The 12,214-nt window shown below is 33.4% G+C and overlaps 1 protein-coding gene across 1 annotated transcript in view; it reads left to right on the top strand.

Moving 5' to 3' along the window:
- The window catches only part of LOC140245153 (uncharacterized), a 110,979-nt gene extending 109,356 nt beyond the window's left edge, over nucleotides 1–1,623 (top strand). Inside the window, exon 69 of the mRNA XM_072324752.1 lies at nucleotides 1,530–1,623. Coding sequence (XP_072180853.1) covers nucleotides 1,530–1,585 — 56 coding nt within the window. The 3' untranslated portion in view covers nucleotides 1,586–1,623. The remainder of the gene's footprint in view (nucleotides 1–1,529) is intronic.
- The last annotated feature ends 10,591 nt before the right edge of the window (nucleotides 1,624–12,214 follow it).

Genomic DNA, 12,214 nt, shown 5'->3' with positions numbered 1-12,214 from the left:
CTATTTGTCTAGCTGTCTACTCAGTACGTATCTATACACCTATCTTTATATCTGCCTGTCTCTCTATCCATCTGCCAATCTACCTATCTATCTATATCTATGTCTATCTGTCTATCTATCTATCTATCTGTCTATCTATCTATCTATCTATCTGTCTATCTATCTATCTATATCTATCTATCTGTCTATCTATCTACCTATCTATATCTATCTGTCTATCTATCTATCTATCTATCTATCTATCTATCTATCTATCTATCTATATCTATCTATCTGTCTATCTATCTATCTATCTATCTATCTATCTATCTATCCATCTATCTATCTATCTATCTATCTATCTATATCTATCTGTCTATCTGTCTATCTATCTATCTATCTATCTGTCTACATGTATCTACATGGGGTGATGATTCACAGCATTTGTATGCTGCTGTATGTTTGTTAAAAAAAACACACAAACAAACAAAGAAACAAACAAGTGGCACAGACTCCTCCAAGAGAGTTGGTTTAATGTCTGGCAAAAAAAAAGAAAAAAAGGAAAAAAAAAAAGAAATGGGAGTCTTGTGAAGCTTTGAAGCGCTCAATTGTTGATTTCATATGTCTATTTCATCTGTCTGTCCATCTTCCAATCTATTTATCTACATTCTATACTCTGTACCTATCAATCTACTTTTCTTTTATGTCTTTCTCTCTATTTTGACACCTGCCAATCAATCTATCTACCTCTGTATATCTCTGTCTATTTGTCTGTCTGCTTATCTATCTATTCTCCTTTGTTGTATTCCATCTATCTTTTCTGGCTTTCCATTTTTTCTTTGTATCTACACTCTATCTATTCTATCGTATTGTTTATGTTTATGCAGCTATTTATCAGTCCATCCATCTGGACTGTCTCGGTACAGATTTAATAATCTTTTCATAGTCAAATACATTTGTTTGTCTTCAGAATTGACCATAATATCATGATTGACTTGAAAGAGGAAAGAGAAATTGAGAATGATTATTGATATAAGATAAGTTAAACTCTTCATACGTAGGAAAGTGCTGGCCAATACTGAAAGGAGTAGAGGCTGCCATATTGAGTGCTCTATTAGCTGCTACGGAGTACATAGTAACGTGGTGTAGGCCAATATCTAACATGATTGGCAGCAAGAAAAGCACATCGCGCATTCTTCCTCATCTCTTTAAGGAGCTCTTTCAGGGATGCCAACCTTTTAGACAGCGTTGCTGTATCCAAGGGGCTGAAAAACAGTACAAAATGCCTTTCTTGCCATAGACATGTGTAGTACAAGTACAATTACTTGTACTACATGTGTAGTACAAGTACTATGTAGTATATGATGTGCAGGATTTTCCGCTCCCCACCCCCCCCCCCCCAAAAAAAAGGGGGGAACAGTATAAAATATTCCCCCCAAGAAAATGCAGGTGGCACCATCTCTCTTGTGTGTCTCATTTTACTGTTCCCTTGTCCCATGATTTTCAATGGAGTAACGATTCACTGTTTCCCTTATTTTCTTGACCTATAGGTGGCAGCACCCAGTCTGACGAAGTAATCAGTGATATGTCAAACACATCTCTGTAGAAACGGCAATCGTGTCATTTCAACATCTTCGAACTGGATGGAGCTTTTACATGACATCTATCAATCAATATAAGTTTGTCATCTCATATGAAGATATTTCATCAAGTAAAAACATGAAATGTCACTTTCAATAGGCGTGCATGTACATTTCACGACACTCATCAAAGGTGATCAACATTGTGTTCAAAACAGACGTCTACAAAGTTAATTGCAGGATGCATATTTGCAAGTTACAATCATTCTGACACAAAATTGTGAAGAAACAACTGAAGGATTGATTTGTAAGTAACATGTATTTTATCATTAGTAAGCAAGTTGATGTTTGTCAGAAGTATATCGGAATGGTTTCATGGTCAGTGAGCAATAGATTATAAACTCTGCTGGCTATGATAAGATTATTTGATCTTTATGCAGATGTCGAGCTGAACTTCACCAGAATTTAGGTATTAATTATGATGACATATGAAATATTTATATGCACTCGATTTGTATCATTTTGATATGTGTCAAACAGATTAAGCAGTACTCTAACTAATTTTTACTTAAAAATGATATGGGATATTTTTCTATCAGTTTAATGTAGCTGTTTTTAAAGATAAATTTGAGTGGAACAATGTAAAATATATATTGTCATCGTCATAATACAAAGGATGCTTTCTCCAGAGCTAGTCTTTCAAATATTATTTTTTTAAGATGGCTATGACATTATGCACACACACACACACACACACACACACACACACACACACACGCACACACACACACACACACATACACACACACACACACACACAAACAAATGATGTAAGTATTGCATTATCTTTACATCCCATGGAAATAATTATGTCATCCAATTGTGATGTAGCATGTATGTATTAGTAACTTGTAAGCAACTCAGGTGACGGGATGTATTATGTATGTGAACTATTTTGAAAAGTTGTTGAAATATTTATCACCAGTTTCTTTTTTCTTTTTGATTTTTGATTTTTTTTTTCTGCCCGTGATCTTCTTTGTAGGCACCATCAGTACACAGGAAATGAATATATTAATCAGCACCCATGCAAAGTCAAACTCATCTCCAATAAGAACACACAAACATGTGCTCTGATTTTGTATTTCTGAGTTCTCTTTGTATGAGGAAGTCATTTCTCTATATCATATGGCATGTTAAGTTTTCTTTGTGTGTCTGTAGCTTCTGAAATTTTGTTTATCATAGGCTGAAATGTCTGATAACCTGTATTGACATTCTGAAGGTGCAAGTTTTATGTGAAGAAAAGAAAAGGATTTATACATGTAGCAAAAGATACTTCATTTTGGCTCTCAGTGGCTGCAAAAGCATACAAAATTAAATAGTGTGAAGGATGAACAATTTTCTTTTCTTCTTACATGGGCTTTTGGAAAGTTCCCCACCTTAACCTATTTCGATTAAGATATTCTCTGAATGGGTTAATCATTTGCTCATTATAAAGTAACATGCTGCCATGTGTCTTGTTGAAGATTGATATATTATGCTCATGAAGTGATCAAAAATCATATTTTTAATATTTGTTTGCCAACACAAGTTGGGAGAGCTGATGTATATTTTAAGGTGCTGGGACTCAGATAGTTAATAGTTTTACCAGAATTTTGTAGTCCGGAAATGAAATCTACAGTACATGGACACTATAAAGAATGGTGTACTCATTTTCATTTATGTACGTGTGGTTAATTATGAATTCTATTTTCCAAGTCAGTGAACTGTTGAATTTATTAAAGATTTCTCATTAATCAGACAGGAGCTAAAGCTGCCAATCAGAAGGCTTGGTTCTCAACTAATGGAATTCGTAACCCATGTCAAAGATTATGTCCATGGTCTATAAATCAAAGAGAGTGATGGTGCAAAACGGTACATGTATACCAACAGTTTACATGTCAATGTCTGTCAAAACACATGAGATGTAATCATAGTAAATGATTATAAATCAGTTGCATACTCAATAAATTGTGGAGCAGTGGAACTTGACCTGATTTTAACTCTCCTTTTTTTTTCTGTGTGTGTGTGTGTGTGAGAGAGAGAGAGTGTGTGTATGTGCAACCTATTAACTGTAGGCTAGGAAGAAACGATCAAGCCATGGATATATATTGAACATTAATGATGTTGGAAGGTGGTTTGATATAGGAAGTATGTTTTGTCGCTTAACATGTGTAGTAGGGGATTGGGTACATGCAGTGAGGAGAAGGGGGAATTCAAGGGGTTGGCTCATTAGGTTATAGACACGGGTTCCCATTTTCTTCTTTTTTTTTATGATTTTATATGTACTTTCTTGTGAGAAAAGTAGGTACCTCTGAAGATAACAGATTTTTTTTAATTCGTATGTTTTGATGTGTTAGAAATTATAGGGGGGAGGGAATGTGCATATTTACATTACAGTTCATTTATCTATGTGAAGAGTTTTAATACAGAAACAGATAAATGCCAATTTCAAACTTTCTTTTAGTAAGGTTGTCATCAAGTAGAGAAAAATTAAATTTTTTCATCGACACTGCACTTGCTGCCTTACAGGAAATATTTTTGAAGATATTGTTAGAATTATCACTTATATTCTCAGTACTTTCTTTGTATTTCAGCAGCTTCATTCTCACTATGTATCTGTAGTTGATAAAAATGAACATAACAGTTTTTGCATTCTAACTCTTCATATCTTTCTTATGCCTGCACCCCAAGGGGTGTGGTAGGCATTGTTTTATGGTTGCCCATCTGTCCATCCCCTATCTCGTTTCACCGTTCAAGAAAAAAAAAATCAATGAATTGTCTTGATAGCGCTGAGCCAGGTACGAGCATGCTACAAAGGGCAGAATATCTGATTAGATTTCAGGCCAAGGTCAAGATACTGAGCTTTGACCTTATATATACTAGTAGGCCTACACATACATATAATATATATATATATATATATATATATATATATATATATATATATATATATATATATATATATATATATATATATTTATATGTATTTATATATATATATATATATATATATATATATATATATATATATATATATATATATATATATTTATATGTATTTATATATATATATATATATATATATATATTTATATATATATATATATATATATATATATATATATATATATATATATATATATATATATATATATTGATAAGGTAGTCCACGTGTTGGCAAGATAAAAAGATAAGTAACAAAGCTGCAACAAAGTTCATGCTGTATTCACCAACGGTTTATTTCTTCACACAAATTTTCGAGCGTCTCGCCGCCCTTTCTCAAGTGTTGATATATATATATATATATATATATATATATATATATACACACATATAGATAAATATATAAAACATAAACATACACACACACACACACACACACACACATATATATATATGTATACAGTATATATATGTGTGTGTATATATATATATATATATATATATATATATATATATATATATGGGCCGTGACGCGAGAAAAGGCCCTTAGGGCATTGAATACGAAAATGAGTTTTCACCTCCACATTGTAGAAGGAACTCTGACCTATTTAGATATGCAAACCTTTTTCTGAAATTCCAACCCTAAATGACCCCTTTACGACATTCAAAAAAGCATGTTTTGTCCAAATCCTGTCAATTTTTGATGCGTCTATATGCATTTGCGCGCATTTATCTAGTTGATCTTTTTTGCGCGTATTGTTTTGTCAAACTTCCGTGCCGTTTTCTGGCGTTTGCGTGCAGCAGCACTAAGGCCCTTTTCTCGCGTCACGGCCCATATATATATATATATATATATATATATATAACTCTGGATTACACATAAGGGAGACATGCGATAAAAATTACTTTTTCGGAGACAATATCAAAATGGTTCCATAACTTTTGGAAATGGATACCAATTTGGTTTTTTCTACATAAGAGAGATCTGGGAACTATTGCCATTTAATTACAACATTCACAATTTCTTTATGAATTTTCATTTTTTAAATAAAGATATACAGTTGTATTTTTGTCTCCATTGCATTTTGTTACTGTCTGAGCGACAATAGGGAGACATTTTCATTAATGCCTGCTATAGGGAGACGCGTCTCCTTGATGCTGTACTCTTATACAACCCATATGTAAGTCAGTACTCGCCCCTCACCTTTAATTACTTTTGTGTCATGATATTAGTGTTATTAACTCCTCGTAAAGTCTCTAGGAACCTTTTGATTTGTGTGTATGCATACACATGTGTGTGTGTGTGGGTGTGGGGGGGATCATGGAGTGCATGTGTGTATGTGTAGAGTATAATACTTGTCTGTTTCTGTGCCTGTGTGCGCGTGTATGTGTGTGAGGGCGTGTGTTAGCGTGCGTGTGACTATCTAAAACACAAACATAAACATACACACACACACACACACACATGTATAGATGTATAGGCACTACAGTATATATATATATGTAACAAAACAGGAACAAAGTTCATGCTGTATCAACAACGGTTTATTCCTAGACTTTAGTTTTTTATATTGTTATTATTATTATCATTATTATTATTATTATTATTATTATCATTATTATTATTATTATTATAATTATTACTATCATTATTATTATTATTATTATTATTATTATTATTATTACCATTATTATTATTATTATCATTATTATTATTATTAGCATTATTATCATTATTATTATTATTATTATCATTATTATTATTATCATTATTATTATTATTATTATCATTATTATTATTATTATTATCATTATTATTATTATCATTATTATTATTATTATTATCATTATTATTATTATTATTATTATTATTATTACTACTACTACTACTACTACTACTACTACTTCTACTACTACTACTACTACTACTCCGAGTACTACTACTTTGTCATCATTTTATTTGAACAAGGTAAAGAATGTTGGATACATATTGTTATTAATGCATTCATTCAACAACAACAAAACAATAAAAGCCAAATGGTGGGAATAAAACAGCATAATGGTGTCATCATCATCAACATCATCATAAATCATCATCAGGATACGGAAGTAGTAGATTAATTAATTAATTGTGAACTCTTTCTTTATTATATCAAGATACTTTGATCATGGTTTCACTCTGTGAAATGCACCTAAAGTAGGCCCTATAGCTCCTTTTTATGATAATTAATGGTCGATGTATCTGAAGCCGAACTCGACACCAGTTATGCGCCCCTCCCCCCACGCATCGCGCAAGTCTCAATCTCGAGGACCATCCGCCTTGTGCATAATGAACAGCGTACTATGTTGATCCTAACTGCGACCAGCAGCCCCAACGTACAACGTACAGTGGTGGCCCGCCGCAGAACGGCGGGTCTCCGGGGCTATGTTGATCCCAGAATGTTTGTTTATGTTGTGTGTGTTCCCACTTGGCTGGCTTCTGCTTACAAGCAAATATGGCGCCTTTGATCTTTCAAATTATCGGATACGCACTGTGCTTTGTGGTTCTTTCTGCCATCACAGCTTTTATAGCCTACACGCTCTACATTCACCACCAACACGAAAAGTATCGTCATATTCCTGGTCCGAAAAGAGCAAAGTAAGTGCATTGTAGCAACACGCTCCCCTCCCCTCAGTCCCATTCATAGATTTTGGGGTTTCTCAGCGTTGTACCTGTAAAGTGTTACGTCACCACGGTCACACGCAGGCGCAGGCACGCAATTAGCAACACACAATTCACAAGGATCAGGATCAGGACAAGGATCACAATAATCAGTTTTGGCATATGTAGATACTACTGAGACTCTGTGTGACCATGAGCAACTTAATCGATGTTTTATTATCGTGATTCTATTAAATTTCTAGGCATTATCTGGAATGTCACATTCAATTCATAAATTTATAAAATTTAAAGCAAAAGAAAAAACAAAAATCTCCATCATGATCATGTCAGACCATGGCGCTCCGCTCCCCCATCTCCCCCCATCTGGACTGTCTCGGTACAGATTTAATAATCTTTTCATAGTCAAATACATTTGTTTGTCTTCAGAATTGACCATAATATCATGATTGACTTGAAAGAGGAAAGAGAAATTGAGAATGATTATTGATATAAGATAAGTTAAACTCTTCATACGTAGGAAAGTGCTGGCCAATACTGAAAGGAGTAGAGGCTGCCATATTGAGTGCTCTATTAGCTGCTACGGAGTACATAGTAACGTGGTGTAGGCCAATATCTAACATGATTGGCAGCAAGAAAAGCACATCGCGCATTCTTCCTCATCTCTTTAAGGAGCTCTTTCAGGGATGCCAACCTTTTAGACAGCGTTGCTGTATCCAAGGGGCTGAAAAACAGTACAAAATGCCTTTCTTGCCATAGACATGTGTAGTACAAGTACAATTACTTGTACTACATGTGTAGTACAAGTACTATGTAGTATATGATGTGCAGGATTTTCCGCTCCCCACCCCCCCCCCCCCAAAAAAAAGGGGGGAACAGTATAAAATATTCCCCCCAAGAAAATGCAGGTGGCACCATCTCTCTTGTGTGTCTCATTTTACTGTTCCCTTGTCCCATGATTTTCAATGGAGTAACGATTCACTGTTTCCCTTATTTTCTTGACCTATAGGTGGCAGCACCCAGTCTGACGAAGTAATCAGTGATATGTCAAACACATCTCTGTAGAAACGGCAATCGTGTCATTTCAACATCTTCGAACTGGATGGAGCTTTTACATGACATCTATCAATCAATATAAGTTTGTCATCTCATATGAAGATATTTCATCAAGTAAAAACATGAAATGTCACTTTCAATAGGCGTGCATGTACATTTCACGACACTCATCAAAGGTGATCAACATTGTGTTCAAAACAGACGTCTACAAAGTTAATTGCAGGATGCATATTTGCAAGTTACAATCATTCTGACACAAAATTGTGAAGAAACAACTGAAGGATTGATTTGTAAGTAACATGTATTTTATCATTAGTAAGCAAGTTGATGTTTGTCAGAAGTATACGTATATCGGAATGGTTTCGTGGTCAGTGAGCAATAGATTATAAACTCTGCTGGCTATGATAAGATTATTTGATCTTTATGCAGATGTCGAGCTGAACTTCACCAGAATTTAGGTATTAATTATGATGACATATGAAATATTTATATGCACTCGATTTGTATCATTTTGATATGTGTCAAACAGATTAAGCAGTACTCTAACTAATTTTTACTTAAAAATGATATGGGATATTTTTCTATCAGTTTAATGTAGCTGTTTTTAAAGATAAATTTGAGTGGAACAATGTAAAATATATATTGTCATCGTCATAATACAAAGGATGTCTTTCTCCAGAGCTAGTCTTTCAAATATTATTTTTTTAAGATGGCTATGACATTATGCACACACACACACACACACACACACACACACGCACACACACACACACACACATACACACACACACACACACACAAACAAATGATGTAAGTATTGCATTATCTTTACATCCCATGGAAATGATTATGTCATCCAATTGTGATGTAGCATGTATGTATTAGTAACTTGTAAGCAACTCAGGTGACGGGATGTATTATGTATGTGAACTATTTTGAAAAGTTGTTGAAATATTTATCACCAGTTTCTTTTTTCTTTTTGATTTTTGATTTTTTTTTTCTGCCCGTGATCTTCTTTGTAGGCACCATCAGTACACAGGAAATGAATATATTAATCAGCACCCATGCAAAGTCAAACTCATCTCCAATAAGAACACACAAACATGTGCTCTGATTTTGTATTTCTGAGTTCTCTTTGTATGAGGAAGTCATTTCTCTATATCATATGGCATGTTAAGTTTTCTTTGTGTGTCTGTAGCTTCTGAAATTTTGTTTATCATAGGCTGAAATGTCTGATAACCTGTATTGACATTCTGAAGGTGCAAGTTTTATGTGAAGAAAAGAAAAGGATTTATACATGTAGCAAAAGATACTTCATTTTGGCTCTCAGTGGCTGCAAAAGCATACAAAATTAAATAGTGTGAAGGATGAACAATTTTCTTTTCTTCTTACATGGGCTTTTGGAAAGTTCCCCACCTTAACCTATTTCGATTAAGATATTCTCTGAATGGGTTAATCATTTGCTCATTATAAAGTAACATGCTGCCATGTGTCTTGTTGAAGATTGATATATTATGCTCATGAAGTGATCAAAAATCATATTTTTAATATTTGTTTGCCAACACAAGTTGGGAGAGCTGATGTATATTTTAAGGTGCTGGGACTCAGATAGTTAATAGTTTTACCAGAATTTTGTAGTCCGGAAATGAAATCTACAGTACATGGACACTATAAAGAATGGTGTACTCATTTTCATTTATGTACGTGTGGTTAATTATGAATTCTATTTTCCAAGTCAGTGAACTGTTGAATTTATTAAAGATTTCTCATTAATCAGACAGGAGCTAAAGCTGCCAATCAGAAGGCTTGGTTCTCAACTAATGGAATTCGTAACCCATGTCAAAGATTATGTCCATGGTCTATAAATCAAAGAGAGTGATGGTGCAAAACGGTACATGTATACCAACAGTTTACATGTCAATGTCTGTCAAAACACATGAGATGTAATCATAGTAAATGATTATAAATCAGTTGCATACTCAATAAATTGTGGAGCAATGGAACTTGACCTGATTTTAACTCTCCTTTTTTTTTTCTGTGTGTGTGTGTGTGTGAGAGAGAGAGAGTGTGTGTATGTGCAACCTATTAACTGTAGGCTAGGAAGAAACGATCAAGCCATGGATATATATTGAACATTAATGATGTTGGAAGGTGGTTTGATATAGGAAGTATGTTTTGTCGCTTAACATGTGTAGTAGGGGATTGGGTACATGCAGTGAGGAGAAGGGGGAATTCAAGGGGTTGGCTCATTAGGTTATAGACACGGGTTCCCATTTTCTTCTTTTTTTTATGATTTTATATGTACTTTCTTGTGAGAAAAGTAGGTACCTCTGAAGATAACAGATTTTTTTTAATTCGTATGTTTTGATGTGTTAGAAATTATAGGGGGGAGGGAATGTGCATATTTACATTACAGTTCATTTATCTATGTGAAGAGTTTTAATACAGAAACAGATAAATGCCAATTTCAAACTTTCTTTTAGTAAGGTTGTCATCAAGTAGAGAAAAATTAAATTTTTTCATCGACACTGCACTTGCTGCCTTACAGGAAATATTTTTGAAGATATTGTTAGAATTATCACTTATATTCTCAGTACTTTCTTTGTATTTCAGCAGCTTCATTCTCACTATGTATCTGTAGTTGATAAAAATGAACATAACAGTTTTTGCATTCTAACTCTTCATATCTTTCTTATGCCTGCACCCCAAGGGGTGTGGTAGGCATTGTTTTATGGTTGCCCATCTGTCCATCCCCTATCTCGTTTCACCGTTCAAGAAAAAAAAAATCAATGAATTGTCTTGATAGCGCTGAGCCAGGTACGAGCATGCTACAAAGGGCAGAATATCTGATTAGATTTCAGGCCAAGGTCAAGATACTGAGCTTTGACCTTATATATACTAGTAGGCCTACACATACATATAATATATATATATATATATATATATATATATATATTTATATGTATTATATATATATATATATATATATATATATATATATATATATATTTATATATATATATATATATATTTATATGTATTTATATATATATATATATATATATATATATATATATATATATATTTATATATATATATATATATATATATATATATATATATATATATATTGATAAGGTAGTCCACGTGTTGGCAAGATAAAAAGATAAGTAACAAAGCTGCAACAAAGTTCATGCTGTATTCACCAACGGTTTATTTCTTCACACAAATTTTCGAGCGTCTCGCCGCCCTTTCTCAAGTGTTGATATATATATATATATATATATATATATATATATACACACATATAGATAAATATATAAAACATAAACATACACACACACACACACACACACACACACATATATATATATGTATACAGTATATATATGTGTGTGTATATATATATATATATATATATATATATATATATATATGGGCCGTGACGCGAGAAAAGGGCCCTTAGGGCATTGAATACCGAAAATGAGTTTTCACCTCCACATTGTAGAAGGAACTCTGACCTATTTAGATATGCAAACCTTTTTCTGAAATTCCAACCCTAAATGACCCCTTTACGACATTCAAAAAAGCATGTTTTGTCCAAATCCTGTCAATTTTTGATGCGTCTATATGCATTTGCGCGCATTTATCTAGTTGATCTTTTTTTGCGCGTATTGTTTTGTCAAACTTCCGTGCCGTTTTCTGGCGTTTGCGTGCAGCAGCACTAAGGGCCCTTTTCTCGCGTCACGGCCCATATATATATATATATATATATATATATATAACTCTGGATTACACATAAGGGAGACATGCGATAAAAATTACTTTTTCGGAGACAATATCAAAATGGTTCCATAACTTTTGGAAATGGATACCAATTTTGGTTTTATCTACATAAGAGAGATCTGGGAACTATTGCCATTTAATTACAACATTCACAATTTCTTTATGAATTTTC

The sequence above is a fragment of the Diadema setosum genome, chromosome 22 (assembly GCF_964275005.1).
Source record: "Diadema setosum chromosome 22, eeDiaSeto1, whole genome shotgun sequence".
Classification (NCBI taxonomy): Eukaryota; Metazoa; Echinodermata; class Echinoidea; order Diadematoida; family Diadematidae; genus Diadema; species Diadema setosum.
The sequence above is the reverse complement of the archived record's forward strand: the minus strand, read 5'-3'. Positions and strand labels throughout refer to the sequence as shown.